The sequence below is a fragment of the Pseudorca crassidens genome, chromosome 5 (assembly GCF_039906515.1).
Source record: "Pseudorca crassidens isolate mPseCra1 chromosome 5, mPseCra1.hap1, whole genome shotgun sequence".
In the NCBI taxonomy this organism is placed as follows: domain Eukaryota; kingdom Metazoa; phylum Chordata; class Mammalia; order Artiodactyla; family Delphinidae; genus Pseudorca; species Pseudorca crassidens.
The window spans coordinates 21143938-21159711 of NC_090300.1; the positions used below are offsets into that span (position 1 = coordinate 21143938).

The 15774-nt window shown below is 38.4% G+C and overlaps 1 protein-coding gene across 5 annotated transcripts in view; it reads right to left on the reverse strand.

Moving 5' to 3' along the window:
* Window positions 1–15774, reverse strand: part of MED12L (mediator complex subunit 12L) — a 329485-nt gene that overhangs the window by 28276 nt on the left and 285435 nt on the right. For 3 of the 5 annotated variants that reach the window (XM_067737492.1, XM_067737489.1, XM_067737488.1), the window contains 4 exons: window positions 14868–15230; window positions 12987–13143; window positions 9437–9648; window positions 1841–1891 (listed from right to left, as the gene is read on the reverse strand). In XM_067737492.1, the coding sequence (XP_067593593.1) occupies window positions 1841–1891; window positions 9437–9648; window positions 12987–13143; window positions 14868–15230 (783 nt within the window). The remainder of the gene's footprint in view (window positions 1–1840; window positions 1892–9436; window positions 9649–12986; window positions 13144–14867; window positions 15231–15774) is intronic. The other 2 variants (XM_067737493.1, XM_067737490.1) reach the window with 1 other exon arrangement.

The window sequence follows — 15774 nt, forward strand, 5'->3', positions numbered from 1 at the left end:
ATTTAGTAACTTTCCAATAGTGTTTAAGGGTTGCAAGTAGAGAGACAAGTTGTGCCTGAAAAACCACAGCCAGATGTTGTGACTCTGTTTCTGAAAATGCTGATTTAGGAATAATAATAAAAGTCACCCAACGAAAACCAGTGGGTAATGTTTCACGAGTCAACTAGCAAAAAGGGTTTTACTTGTGATGACTGGTTTGGAAGGTACTGGGTAATGGTGCCCAAGGTTAAACAACAAGTGGCGTGAACCCCAAGTTTTGGTCGTCACATTATACGGGTGTATTTTGATTGCAGGCAATAGATACACAGAAAATTCTATCATTAAAAGAGGTCCTGTTGACCAGTTATGCTTAATTCTTTTATAAAGCTTCCCATCAAATATAACTTGGTTGGCAATCGATTAACAGTAACATTAACTGCTGGAACCACCTGATTCATTTTGAAATAAACACATGTCATACAATAATGAACTTTTACAATATATTCTGTTAACATGCCCATAAAGGAGGAATATAACATATTGATTGATTGAGTATACATACACATTCATTAAATTCCTGATATTGGAGAATATTAAAGAAAAATAAGAATGGTGAAAAGGACAGCAAAGATATATATACACATTTCCATTTATTTGAATGAATATATAGATCATATAACCTTTTGACTTTAAATATCTGATGAACAAAATATTGTGTCTATTTTTTTAAAAAGTAAAATCAATGGTAGATGCAAATTGTATTCTGTTCAAATTACATTATCATCTGAACAATAAATGCCCTACAGCAAACATAAGCTACCTGAAAGATATTTTTAAATTTGATCGTTTAATTCAAGTTTTTTTAAAAACAAAAACCTTGCCTGCTCTCTGTACAAGTGTCAAGAAAAATTGATAGAAAAATTGACTGCTTTCAGAAAAGTCTCCAAACTTTCCTTTGTTGAAAGAACTATTAAAGAAATTGCCTATATGACAGTATTTCATAACTGAGATATTTTCAAAGCTTGTATATGCCATTAAGGATATTTTCACCAATGTATAGAAAATGTTACCCATTAAATTGGCAGTAAAACGAGTTGACTTACATTCACATCTGAGATGTGTGCTCTTTTTTATTCTAATGCTTCTTGGGTTTATGTTGTGGGTTGGCTAGCTGATACAGAAACCTATAAGTAATTTAATGCAAAACATGCATTCTTCGCTAGCCCAGGCAAAGCAGTAGAGATGAAGTCTTATGACATGCATGCACAAGACCTATGCTCAAAAAAAACACCTTCTCCATACCGGAAAGAAAATAGAGATGATGCGTTCTGTTGAGAATTTAGGAAGAACCAGTGAGTGGGATGTGATGAGAAGGGCATGTTTCATAACGACAGTTTTCATTATCTTGCATTGGCCTGTGAGTCAGCATGCCATGCGTTCCTCTACTAATGAGGTGAGTTATCGCAGAGAGAAGCGAGAGCTCGGGAACAGATGGGTTCAGAACTGGGACTGAGATGAAGGTACACGAACTGGCCTATGTTCCCAAGCCCAGGCCACGAACGTCCACTGGTTTCGATACCATACACGTATATGATGAAAATCATGAGGCAATCAAAGGGGACAACTTTCAGAAATAAATTCTGTTAAAGTGAACATGGTCAATGCATTCATGATTCTGTGTTACAGTCTCAAACATAAACCAAGTGAGTAACAGTGAAATGAAGACTATAATAATTACCAGCTAGAGGGGAATAACCTGCTTCTCATTCTGATGTTCAAAGAATAATGCTATAAAAGTTTACTTAAAGAAAAAAAAAAAAAAAAAGAAAGTAAAAGGAATGACAGACAGCAGGGGTGTTACCATTATGTTGTCAAAGTCTTCCAGAAGGGAGACAGCAGAGTTACAGAAGTCCTACAGAAAGGGGACAGCAAGAAAACGGCAGACAATACAGATAAGATTGTTTAGCCTAATGATGTGGGTAGCCAAAATACATAAGAATTAGTTCATTTTAAAACAATGTTTCAGGGAGTCAAGACTTAAAAAACCCAGGCCCTAAGAGTTCATATTAATTTATATGCCAAACAATATCACCATAGGCTGGGACACAGATAAATAATACGGCAATAGTCATATAATGGAATAGCACATCCTGGAGGTTGAACAGGGACATACAAGAAGTAGGGGGGCTATCAGACCCAGATAACTTCCCGAAGCTAAGGGATGCTCGCACCTCGGTGTAAGCAAAAGAGCGCCCAAGTCCTTCTCAGCCCAGAGCCGGGGGAGAAGCGCTCAGGACATTTGGGTCACATGAAACACACAAGACATTAAGTGAACAAGTCATATATTATTGGAGGATGTCATTAGATAGCTCCATCCCCAGTAAATGCAAATGAAAACAGAGCATCAGTTTAACCACACATTCAATCAAGCAACATAGACAACAAATATTCATAGTGCCACTAGTGTTTACATGCTAATAGGGAGTCTAATTTAGAAAAAGGGAACCATATGCTGGGGAAAAATATTCCTGTTTCTCAGGTCAATGATCCCCTTGCTTAATCATCTTTATGAATGAATTCTAAGTGACACTTAGTCTGAGACATTAAAATTTTTCTGTTCACTGAATTTCAGAAATAGAGATGAGGCAAAAAATTCATAACCCTAATGGAAAAAAAGAAAAGTCTTTTACTATACTAAGAACGAGAAATCATAGGAGGAATTTCCCAACAAATAATATCTGTTCTCACCATTTTAGGGGTAGGTACATAATTCATTGCATCTATTCATTTGTCTTTATATCCAACTACCACCTTTGTATTAGTGGTTCATTCTCTCAGCCCTCTACCCCTATCTTCTCCCCGTTCATAAACATCAAGCTGTGTACACCATCTACGAGATCACGACAGTTGCACAATCATAATGTCAGCAAACGACATGGGTGCCTTCCTTATCCTTCAAGTAAATAGCGAAATACCAGATATTAAGTAATAAGCAGAGCATCTACTTTCCTGGACATGGTTTCCACCCAAGGAACAAAATGACAGGGTTTAGGACATATTTACTAGCTCAGTGTTTTTTGTCCTCCTAAGTTCATTTTGTCACTGAGATGTATGAAAGTTGTACTTCTCTGAGTCAATGCATTAAAGATTCTTGTCAAAACTCAAGATTTGTTTCAACAAGTCTATTTTGTACACCTTTACCAACTAAGAACCAAATTAGTTTGAAAATATGCTCAAATTATAGAATCAGGAAAATTACAGAAGGGAAAACTTAAATTGCTGGTAAAGTTATAAAACATGCCTAAACTCACAGGTAATAAGAAAATGCAAGTTAAAATGATGTAACGCAACACGATTTTGCCTGCTCTGAATGAGGAAATTAAGGTCTGACAATATCAAGGCTTAGTGGAGGATGTGGAGGAAAGAAAACGCTCATTTATAACCGACAGGAAGCACCACCACTTTGGAAATTAAATCCACATTTCCACTTCCACGTACGTACCCTACAACTCAGCACGTGCAGAAGACACGGACAAAAATGTCTACCGTAGCACGGTTAACAGTAACAAACAATTGGAAATAACTGAAATGATCATCAACAGAATGGATAAATGTTAATACTCATAATGGACGAGTATCCAACCAGGACAAGCAAATACATAAAACCAAGTATAACAAGGTAGATATAATTAAAAATCAGTCAAAACAAAAAAGTTACAAAACAGTACAAAAATACCTGTGTGAGACTATCATAATGTAAAGTTTCAAATCTGAAAGTAATACTATATAATGTTTATGTCCATGGATGCAAAAATATGTAGTAAAAATATAAAAGACATTCATAAGAAAGAAAAACATGAAATTCACGGTAGTGATTACCTCTTTTTCTTTATGAGACAAGGGGCCCCATCCACGTCTGTAAAGTTTTATGTAATAAAAGAATGATCTAGAGCAAATGTGGCCGAACATTATTATTTAATAAAGCTAGGTGGTAAGTACATTAGTGTTTGCTATATTATTGTCTCTTCTTGTACGTTTGAAAAACACTGCTAAAAAGAGTGAGTAGGAGGTAAAGAGCAAAAGGAAGGAAACAGATATTCCAAGGTGATACCATATCCAGAAGGTAGATCAATTACCAGACCAAAAAGGATGGCTGCTCAACTGAAATGAGCTTCGTCAATCCAAGAGGCATGCTTTCAGGATGTTACAGAGACACTTTTGCCAAGGAGCTGACAACTCTGGAAGGCTCTGACTCAGTCAGTGTTCTTTCATTAAATTACTTAATTCCTTTATTTGGATACACAGTGACGGCACCTGCTCCATGGTTAGATAACCAAGTGTTCTTACCAGTAACCACCAGCTATAACTGAGCACATCATTTATATCTGTCAGAAATCTTCCTCTTTAATATAATGAAAATCCTTATGATTCATTATCTGTAGCCAACAATCAATTGCTTTCTTCCAAATGTGTCTCAATCAAATTAAGCTAAACGTACCTTTTATCTTTCACTGGTCTCTCAGAATAAACTGTCTAGCAGTGATTATTACAAAGAACACAAGACGATTTTGTGTGTTGAAAGGGAGAAGTCAGGATAAAGTGATATCATAAATCAAGGCACAAAATTAAGTTCTCTTCCTGTATCAAAACTTAAGATTCCCTTCAAAAGCCCCTTCTCTAGAATACTGATAAGGTGGCGGGGGGGGGGGGGGGGGCGGGGAAGGGGAAGAAATTACCTTGTGTCAGAAGAAAAATATTAGATATAAGAAAAAGGTGACTGAAAAACAATTTAAGCAGCATTTGGCATTATTATAACCAACATTCTATATTTTATGATAGGTCTCATGGGATATGTGGAAAATAAAATATTACAGTGATATTTTTATAACAGTGAAATTGGAATCAGTCCCTCTAAAGTTTGTATCACAGAATTTAGATGGTAAAAACATACTGCTCTAAGAAACCAAAATGGCTATTAGGAAAACTAAACAATCTTCAACATTCCTTTTTCTTGGTCTCTTCTACTGGTGGCCACCTAACACCAATCATATATAGGGACAATTAATGTAATTATACAAGTAAAGCACATACTATAAGCCAGCCACCGTTCCAAGGGCTGTTACAGACGTTAAATCATTAATTTCACAAGAACCCTGTGGAGTAAATGTTGCATTAGCTCCATTTTATAGACGAGCCTCTGAGGCACAGAAAGGTGACAAAATCACTATACTGGGTCCCATTTAAGTAAGGGACACTGAGTAAGGAATGGAGGGGGGGAGAATTTCTACTTCCTTGGATGAAGACTACAACTGAGAAAAATGACAAGTTTCCTCACCTAACATCTTTGTGCATGTTAATATGCACTAAAGCTGTAAGAAAATACACCTGATTATAATAACAGTCACTACATCAAATAACTTGGTTAACAATACCCAACAATATCCATGCTATTTAGCACCTGTTTTCTAGACACTATTGGTACATTCCTAAGGAAGTGTAAGACGGTTCATAACAGAAAATTTCATGACCAACTGAAGCTGGTATTCAGTCTCTGTAGCAGAATCAGAATTATTCTATAATGGTTCTCTAGTTTTCACTGTGCACCATCTAAGGCTAGATCTTCCTACACACATCAACTCTGTCCATTACATGTAAAGAGGCTAAGGGGACTCTGCAAGGTCTGAGATGTATCCAGAATTCAGGAATTTGTGCCCTCTCTGCCCCATCTAGGTTTTCAAAACAACCATAGCAGAGGTTGCTGTTGGGAGAAGTTTCTGGAAGCACTCAGAGGAAGAGGTACGAGATGAGTCTGTGGATAAAAATCAGGTTGCTAAGGATCAAGGCTACTAAGAAACTCCAGCGTTCTGGAAATAGCTGCTCAAAACATGAATTCATTCAATAAACATCTCATAGATTTCTATCCTCTGCTCAGTAGGTGGAAAGATGATACAAAGTATTGTAAGACCCAATGCCTGACCTAAGAAGAGGGGGCCAGCCGGGGGTCACCGTACAACCAGCCTGAGAAGCTAGAGTCACATCCAAGGCTTGGAGCAACCGGTCAGTCTTTAAAAGCAGCTGCTACAATTCCAAGATAAGTTTTGAAGGTTAAGTAATTTGAAATTCTCCAACATGTTTGTTACATTTAAGAAAATGGATTCTGTAATTAGAAAATTTGTAGGATAAGGAGGAAAATGATACCTATTTCATCTTCTCTATAAGAAGCCAAAAACTGAAAGAAAAAAAAAACCCCACAAGTTTGTATGTAGCTAGAGAGAATCACATTCTGTGTATGCGTTTAATCCGAGAAAATGCTATTGCCAAAATCTGAATCAACATTTCTTACTATGAAGGATATGGGTCAGTGCTTACTAGAAAAACAACGAATTGCATCCAGAATCATATATGAAAACACTGTTATCAATATCCCTTATATTCCATGTAATTCTGCCTTTATTCTAGATTTTTAAAGATTACCATGAGGAGAATTTTTTTGTGCCACGATACCATAGTTAGCTAGATTCTAGGTATACTAATCCATGATCTACTGGGAGAGAGGAAAGGGGCTAACGTTTCCCTCAGAACCTCCTCGGTGCAGGCACTCTAGCAGATGCTACATACAAGTCTCATCTACTCTATGGAGGACCACTCCATCCTGTGACTGCACCCCGTATGCATTTCTCTTCCTTTACAGAATTCTATTTTTCTCAATTATCCAACACTTCAAGAATGGTGAGGGAGAAAAAAACATGTCTGCTTCTGAAAGCCCTTCAGAAACTCCAAAGCAAGTTTCAACAGTTAAAGAAAGAACATGGGGGAGAAGGAGAGGTGACTGTTATACAGGCACACCTTGGAGGTACTGCGGATTTGGTTCCAGGCCACCGCAATAAAGCGAATGCCTCGATAAAGAGAGTCACTTGAAGTTTTTGGTTTCCCAGTGCATATAAAGGCTATGTTTAAATTATACTGTAGTCTAGTAAGTGTGCAATAGTATGATGTCTTTTAAAAAGTACATTTTAATTTAAAAAAATACTTCATTGCTAAAAAATGCTAACCATCATCTGATCCTCCAGTGAGTCATAGTAATAACGTCAAAGATCACTGATCACAGATCACCATAACAAATATAATAACAAAAAAGTCTGAAATATTGCAAGTACTACCAAAATGTAACACAGAGACACAAAGTCAGCAAATACTGTTGGAAAAACAGTGCCGAGACTTGCTCAATGCAGGGTTACCACAACCCTTCAGTTTGCAAGAAGTGTAATATCTGTGGAGTGCCACAAAGCGAAAGCACAGTAAAACAAGGTATGCCAGTACAATCACTGTTACGAAGCTGAGCTTTTATTACTTGAAGAAAGAACTCCTGACTTCTCAAAAGGAAAAAAAAAAAAAAAAAAAGCAAGATAAAAGGAAAGAAAAGAAAAATCCAACATGTGACAGAGTTGCTACAAAAGAATCAGTTAAAAAAAAGAAGGCATTATCAGTTAATTCGTATTGGTACCAGCAGTACAACCCTAGATGGTATGAAAGAATAGAGTCAGGTATTTTTGAGTGTTGTGAGTAATGGGGTCCTACAGTGACGTTTTAGGTCGTAAGTCTACCTTCTCCAAACATGCAAGGATATTTCTGAATACGTGAAGATTATTCTATTGAATCCCCTTTAAAAAATTTTTTTTTTGCTTTAGGGGAAATAGCTTGTCATGGCTTGTGTCAGGAAGTGAACTTCTGAGGACAGGTGTTTCACCTATAAATGACACAGTGAGCTCCTGCCCAATTAGAGACATTCAAAACTGAATCCAGCAGTAATAGATTGAAAGTGGGCTATTAATAAGTCAAATTCTACCTTGTGATAAAAAGGTAGATAGGAAAAAATAAACATTTCTTATTGGAAGGTAAATTTTACTTAGGCTTAAATTACTTTAAAAGCGAACTGAATTCATTCTAGTAGAATAATTATTCGACTTCCAGTAAACTTTTTCTTGATAAGGATTTGAAACAGTGATGTAACTTATTTTCATTCATCCCCAAGAAGAGCTAAAATCCCACTGAGGTTTTAAATGACTCCAAACATGCTGCTTATTTAGAGAAAAATCAAGGCTTCTTAGGGATTTTAATCAAATCTTCATCACTTCTGTGTAAGAAGTAACTTAGGCCCGTGTTTCCTGACACCCAGGGAGTTTGAGTGATCAAAAATCTCTGAGAGCTCAGGGGGAGACAAGCATGTAGTGACTGTTGTTTGTATTCTCATGTGGTTCAAACTACATTCCCCTCTCCTGTCCTTCTTATAACACAGGTTAGAACAAATAATAAATTAAAAAAAGGAAAAGAACCATTTTTAAGACGGCATAACTAGCCCTACCACTCCCATCCCCCAAATCACTAAGTGGACTTCATGCAGAAATGCCACAAGTTGTACAATGGAGACGCGTCTAGAAAGTTACTCAGAACACAAAGAATATTTTTAAAAGCGTTAGAATTCCTTGCTAATTTGAAAATCTGTGGTTGTTCTTAGAGCAGGAGACACCTGTAGACTGGCTACTTCCTTTGAGGATCATAAAGTACCTCACTCAAGGGTTGCTGTGAGATCTAAGACAAGCAACACATTAAAGTTCTCAAAAAAGTAAGTGCTCTCATCGTGTTAGCGGCTACCGTCAGCATCACCCTAGTGCAATTGTTCTAAGAAAAACCGGAAAACACAAAAAGTGTACAGAAACTGGAAGAAAAAGTCACATTCTCACCTCCCTCTTTTCACTTTAACATATTTGTACAGATTGGTGGGTTATTTATGAGTCTATACTAAGTTTCGTGTGACTTCCACCAATGTTAAACAATCACTATCATTTTAAAATTTATAGAAGATGGGGTTATAGGGCATAAAAATAGAAATAATATAAATCAAGAGTTAAAGATATCCATATGCTGACTGTCACTTGTAGTGTATGTATTCTTTGCCTACTGTAGATCTTGTGAAGTATATACTAAAAACAGAGTCTGTGCAGTACAGGGCACTGTAGGAGAAAACCTAGGAAACATCAGGGCTTCAGAGCTACAACCTCAAAGTAATACATCAAATAATAATACGTGAAAGTAGAGCTAAAAGGAGTACGGAATATGGTGATAACGATAATAGGGAATGAGTGCTCAGAGAAGGTCACTTCAAGGATGAAAGTCCTGCAGCTTCCAAGTGACTAGAAAATCATTAGCTCTCCTTTTTGTTTTGAGGCATACTTTGAATGAACCTAAGACATTTCAAGTCCTTATCTGATCCATGATAATAGTAAAATACAAGGGGGGGAGAAGCATGTATCAACCTGTACGAGGGAGATCCACGTGCACTCGCTCGCACAGGTAAACAGGCGTGCATGTGCAGCAAGAATCTGTCACATCCCCACTCTCATCCCTAGTTAGAGGAACTAATGAAACGTGGAGGAGGACACTGCTGATCGGGACAAACCTGTTGGAAAGGTCGCGTCTGGGCTTGCCTGAGAAGCCGCTGTTGCTGCTGCTGCTGCAGAAGCTTCATCTGTATCAACTGCTGCTGCGACGTGATGGCGTGAAGGGAGGGCGGCTGCATCACGGCCCCCGAGCGCCGCTGCAGCATGTTGGACAGAGCTTGCTTGGTATTGGTGGGGACAAAGGAGCCCGCGGGGTCCAACCTGGAGCCACCTACAAAAGCAACCGGAAGCAAGGGCTTTCTGCGCATGTTAATGCAATAGGTCTTCCTTACTTTATTAAAACACAGAAGTCTCACCCCCCGAGCCTCACCTGAGGAGCTCAGTGGGAAGTAGGGCACTGCCCCACCCTCTACAAATATCAAAGATCCCTAAGGGTTGCATAAATTCCAAACGATGGGGAAGGTGACGTCTAGTGAATGATAATATCTGAATGACTTCACAGAGGGCCCACTTTGGTTGGTAAAGTGAAACGCCCCGAGATGCAGAGTCACTGGCACAATTTCAGAATCATGTGGGTTCTAAATTATGCGAGGCGCCCCGGGGACACGTCACTTGCACAAAATGTATTGCCTTCGTGGGGTATTTTATCAAGTGTGCTAAGCCAGGCATAGAGACCCTTTTGTAACTTTAAACCCTTTTGAAGTTCATGGTATTTAAGTTTCTTTACCACAGCAAAATAAAAATGCCTGTTTTTCGGTAGAGAAGCATGACAAAACTTTAAAAACCTGAAATGCTCGGAAGCTTCAAATACCATGATTCTAAAGACAAAACACATTGTTTTTGAAGGGTAGACGTCAAATAAACAAGAAACATTAATTATAGCTTAAAAAAACAAATGGAAACCTTAACATATTTGCATATATAATCTGCCAAATGCCTTTAAGAGGAAAAAAAATTTCAACATTTACTGGCTTCAAGTAGGTGCCAATCCTTCACTCACCAGATAGTTTATATTCTTGAATGTATGTGAATAAGAAAACTTCTACATAAATACCTTACAAATGTTATATTTTTTCTTTAAACCAACTTGTATGATGGAAACAAACATTTCAACACTGATCACTGAAAAAGCCCACATTCTTTTAAAGACTCAGCGTCACAATCAGCAATATGATTTATGAAGTCATTCAGCAGCATTTGAAGAACATTTGGAAAAAAAGTGGGAGGTCAATTTGAGTAACATGACAAGGTAACTTTTGTTGAAGAATTGGAAATATACTAATACAACTTTATTGACTCATTTTATAATTAAGAGACATTCTTTTTAAAGATTAGGCTATGATCTACTTCTAATTTCCCTCATTTTTCTATAATCTCATACCTCTGAGTCAGCTAAAGAAATAAGATATAATAAATACACTGACGCCCTCTGTATAGTCTCACCGAATTAATTTCCTCCCCATCTCTCACCAAATGCTCTTTATTATTCACATGCATTTCCTTATAACTTTACCATCTTGGAGTGTATACATGAGAGAGAGAGAGATTGCTAAAGATGTGTGTGTGTGTGTGTGTGTGTGTGTGTGTGTGTGTGTGTGTGTGTGTGTGTGTGTTGGGGGGGAAGGGCACTGTTTTGCATTTTTAAGAATGCATGAATGCAAGCAGATGGTACATACTCTTCCTCAACTCCATAGGATTTAAAACTTTATGAAAATCTATTAATTCACACATGTAAAATCCTCATAATTAATTGTTTTCTTCAATTCTTTTTCTTACATGTCATGATACCTAAGACTTACCTAATACCTAAAGTTCCTCAACTTATAAACACCTTTTACAGTATTCTAGGGGGAAAAGGGTACGTGCCTTTTAAAATACTTAGCCTTCAATTTATAGACAGTCCTTGTGTTTGATTTCAATATCTAAAAAGTTTAAAAATGCTTAAATTCACAAGGACTTTGGAATTAAAGAGAGAAAGTCAAAAGAGAGGATGAGCCCTTATTATTTTCCACATTTACCACTGCCTAGTCTGTTCTTTCTTTTGTCGTCTACATCCTATTCACTCAATAACCTATTTTTAAGACCCCACTACAAGCCAGACGCTGCTCTAAGTTCTGGGCATACTATAGTGAGCCATGAGAAAAAATACCTGCCCTCATGGAGCTTACATTCTGGAGAAGGCAGATAATAAACCAGGAAGTAAGTAAAATATAGACAGAGTCTATAAACAAGTGCCGGTGCTAGAAAGAAACTGAAGGAAGTGGAGGGGAACAGAGGGGCCAGGGAAAGGGTGTGGTTTACAGTTTAAAACAGGGTGGTCAGTGCAGGCCTCAACCCAAAGGAAGCAGGCAGTGAGCATGCAGATATCTGAGGGAGCCCACTCCAGGCAGGGGCCAGCATGTGCAAAAGCCCTGAGGTAGGATATGTTAAGATCACTCACTGAACCTGTCTGTTGTGTCAGGCTATCTTCTAAATGCTGTATTTTTAAAAACTCACTGTAAATTATATATGTGTGTTTGTCTGTGTATGTAATATAAAACTTATTTCATCCTTCAAAGAAAGAATGAGCATTTTCATCCATTCTGCTTACTGCAATACCCTAACAACTAAAACTGTATCTGGCACACGATGAACGAAGCTCAGTACATGTTGTTGAATGGATAATTGAATCACCCACACTGTGAGGGTATATGTTAGCACGTCCACTTTACAGATGTTCAGACTGAGGCACAGAGAAGCTAAGACATGGTGGAGATGATACAGTAAGAGGGTGGTAGAGCCAGAGTTGAAGCAGAACTGTAACTCCCAGACCAGCTCTCTTAACCACAGATTCAGAGGGCAAAATATGGATTCTCCCCTACCGTAAGCCAAGAATCAAAATGTCATCCTCCAATTACAATAAAAATCACAATATAATACAGAACACAGTAAGGAAAAATTATTATTTGTTAGAATGTCACATCCTAACAAAATGCAGGTTGAGATCTCAAAATAAACTGTTTCACAGAAACAGGCAAACTTTCATTTAGAAAGAAAAAATTAAATTCATTTCTAATTAAGAGACTTCTTTATTCAGAAAAATCTTTATTCTAGATATAAAATCTACTTGGGCTTGAATCAAAGCAATACTAACATTTACTGTGAATACGGTAGGATTTCTTACTGATATCTATTTGCTGCACCAAACTTCTGAGATCCTTCGTGGTATAAACAATTTAAAAGTTATAACATGAGGAAACAATAAAAGACACTAAAATAGTGTCTAATAATTCAAAATGCTGATAAGAATTATATCTGATAAAAGCACACGCAAATTTCACAACACAAAACTTTATCAACTTTTTATCTTATAGCTGAGATGTGCATCAGGGGCTAATCTCCTTCTGACATTGGATGAAAATTCCAAAAGCGACACATGAACTAGTCACTGAAACTGAAATCTTAGAAGAAGGAAAAAACACCTTGAGTGGAGGGAAATTCCAGACATGTCCACTGAGCGCTCACTTCTGGAAATGTGCAAGTTGTGTGGAGGTTTCAGTTTAAAAGCAAAGAGAATCCCAAGCTATTTCTCACCTCGGAGTCCCCTGGCTACGCTCCATCTTCACATACCTGGAGTGAGAGCTTGGCTCTGAAGGAAAAGGCCGGGCTGCTGGGGCTGACCCATGAGGTTGTAGCCCCACAAGGTGGACTGTGGGTGATGCATCATCTGGGAGGAGACGGGTGAGTAGTTGGGAGGCACTCGGTACATGTTGCTCTGTGGATACTCCTTCAACACGGGGTTAAAGAAAAAAACAGTTACTTAACTCCACACGCCACAAAGATAATTAACGCAAATTCCTCCTATCACATTACTTGAGAGAGCTCCTATCCCAGCAGTCGGCATATTCTCTGCAAAACACTCATTTAAATTAAAACTCTCCCTTGACTTAAAATGTACATGGCTACAGCAGGGGAAGTTGGAAAAGGATCTCTTCTGCACTCTGTGTTTAAAATACTAAAAGCACATTTGGAACACCACCCACGGCCGAGAAAGTGTCTTTAGGGGCTGAATCTCCCGCTCACTGCATCTTACAAGGCTTTCCTGATACCTTGTACCTGGATGAGAATTAGCCAGAAAGGCCCACAGTACTTCAGAACCAGTCTCCAGCCTAGACAGTGTCTTAGTTCCAACTTTCAGTACAGCACTCTGAAGAAGGAGATTCCCCTTCCATCTTGTCCCCTTCCGCCCCTCACCACACTTCTTGCCCAGGGCTTTCTCTTCCTTGGAGCAACTGCAAAGCCTCTAAGGATCACACCTGAATGCCTCAATTCCTCCTTCTCCAGCCCTGAAGGATGAAAGGAAAACTAAAGGCTCAGTTCCCTGCAATATACCCGATTGAAAAGAGGCAGCTTCAGGAAAAGTATGGGAGAAAGGGACATGACCAGGATGCACCTGGGGAATGAGATGAGTCTGAGGTCTTTTAAAGCATCTGAAAGGAACAGAAATGCATCCATGTGGATAGACAGGCTAGGAGACCCAGACTTGGGGGAGTGGCAGTCTGAACCTTATTAAAACAGTCTGGACCTTTTTCAAAACAAAAGGATATTGGTAGGAAGGCTACACGAGAAGAGGGCACTGACATTCAAGTGGCACCCAAAAGCAATGGTGGTCATTTCTAGAATAATATTAATCACCAAGCTATCAGCTAGGAAAAAATGTTTTGGTTTTGACATAGGTGAACAATACCAATAATTAGTCATGATGACTGAACGACAACTTGTGAATATTTCTTCCACTGGACAACAAGAACACTCTCGAATTTTATAGAAAAATGTCACAAGTTCCCTCTCAAATATTTTCCGGTGAGTTTAAATGGAAAGCTATTTTACATGTTAATTCTATAAAATTATTTCTAAGTTACCATCTCATAGATTTCTCTTTTTTTCAGAAAAGGTTGCTCTAGGTAGGGAAGGCTAACAGGGAAACAAGAGGTAAAACTGTTTCAAATTATGTTTATTTTACTTCTTATAAAGTCTGAAAATATGGTAAAAAGTAGAATATAGAGGACAGTAAGATGGAAATGGTAAACTAGGAAATCTCAGAATCATCCTATTAGATAGATCAGATGGGGTTTTATCTAGGGAAAACAAAGAGTTTTCTATGTTAATTTACTACAGATATCAACTGCCCAAAATACAAAAAATATTTTAGACACCTCATAATAAAAATATGTACGAGGATGAGATTTTGTAGGTCAAAAAATTCAAGTTTCAAATTTGAGAAATTGTGAGACAGTGAAATATTCATATTATTCACAATTGAAGCCTAAAATTAAACAAAGTTATGAAAAGTAGAGGAGGTTCTGTTGATGACATCTGAGCCGTCAGGACAGCTTACAAATAGGCTTATACTGCGCCTAGGAATGTTTCTTAGGGATATAATTCAGGAACTAGTAAATCTGCTAGGAGACGCTAACGTGCCCAAGACCTCTCTCTACTTCCCGTACTCACATCAACTCTCGAGCTGGATTTCGTCTTGCGCTTCCTTCCCTTTGTCTTCTTCTCTTCATCTGTTGTGGTTTTTCCTTGATCTGACAGCTCAGCTGATTTCCTCTCCGGTTCCTGAGAAATGGGAGATGTAGGCCCTTCCTCTTCCTCCTCAGGGGGCAGGGGCAGCGGCTCGAGGTAGTAACTTCGGGGCTTGGGCATGGGGTGTGTGTGATACAGGAGGAGGTGATGCTGTTCCTCGTACTTGATGACCTTCCGGTCCACTCGGACAGTCCCAAACCAGGCCCAGGACAGAGGAGCTGGGTTCTTCTGACCCTCAAACAAATCCCACGGGGACACCTTCTGCTTCGTGGAGACCTGGAGACCCTGTGGTGAAATAATGCGCTATGACCACATGCTCAGATCTTTGCCTGATTCGGAGGCCAGGCTTGCTTGGGACATGGATTCAGAGAACATTCTGCCTCGTGGGGGCCTTAGAGAACTCTAGCACAAGGCAGATGGGCTAAGTGATGAGTCCAGGCTGACACTAGATCACTGAGAGCGGCGGCTACAATCCAGACCTTTAACTCCAGTTCTACGGTCCTTTATACGACACTGTTCAGGCTGTGACACCAGACAGTACAGTAGATTTTACTGTAAATGGCATTTTTTTCCATTTAGTTTTTTTTTTTTCGCCAAAAAAAAAAAAAATTTTAAAAAAACACTGCAAAGTTGATCTTACTATACTGAACTGTAAACCTTTGGAATCTATTGCTTTTAAGATAAAACAAAACTTAGGAGTCAAGTTATAGTCAACCTCTAATTGGGTTGGACTTGATGCAATACAGGCACCTTTCAGGTACTTACTTGGGCAGTCTCTGAATAGTTAAGTAATATTATTACAGAATTAACTTGCACCAACAGGTACAAA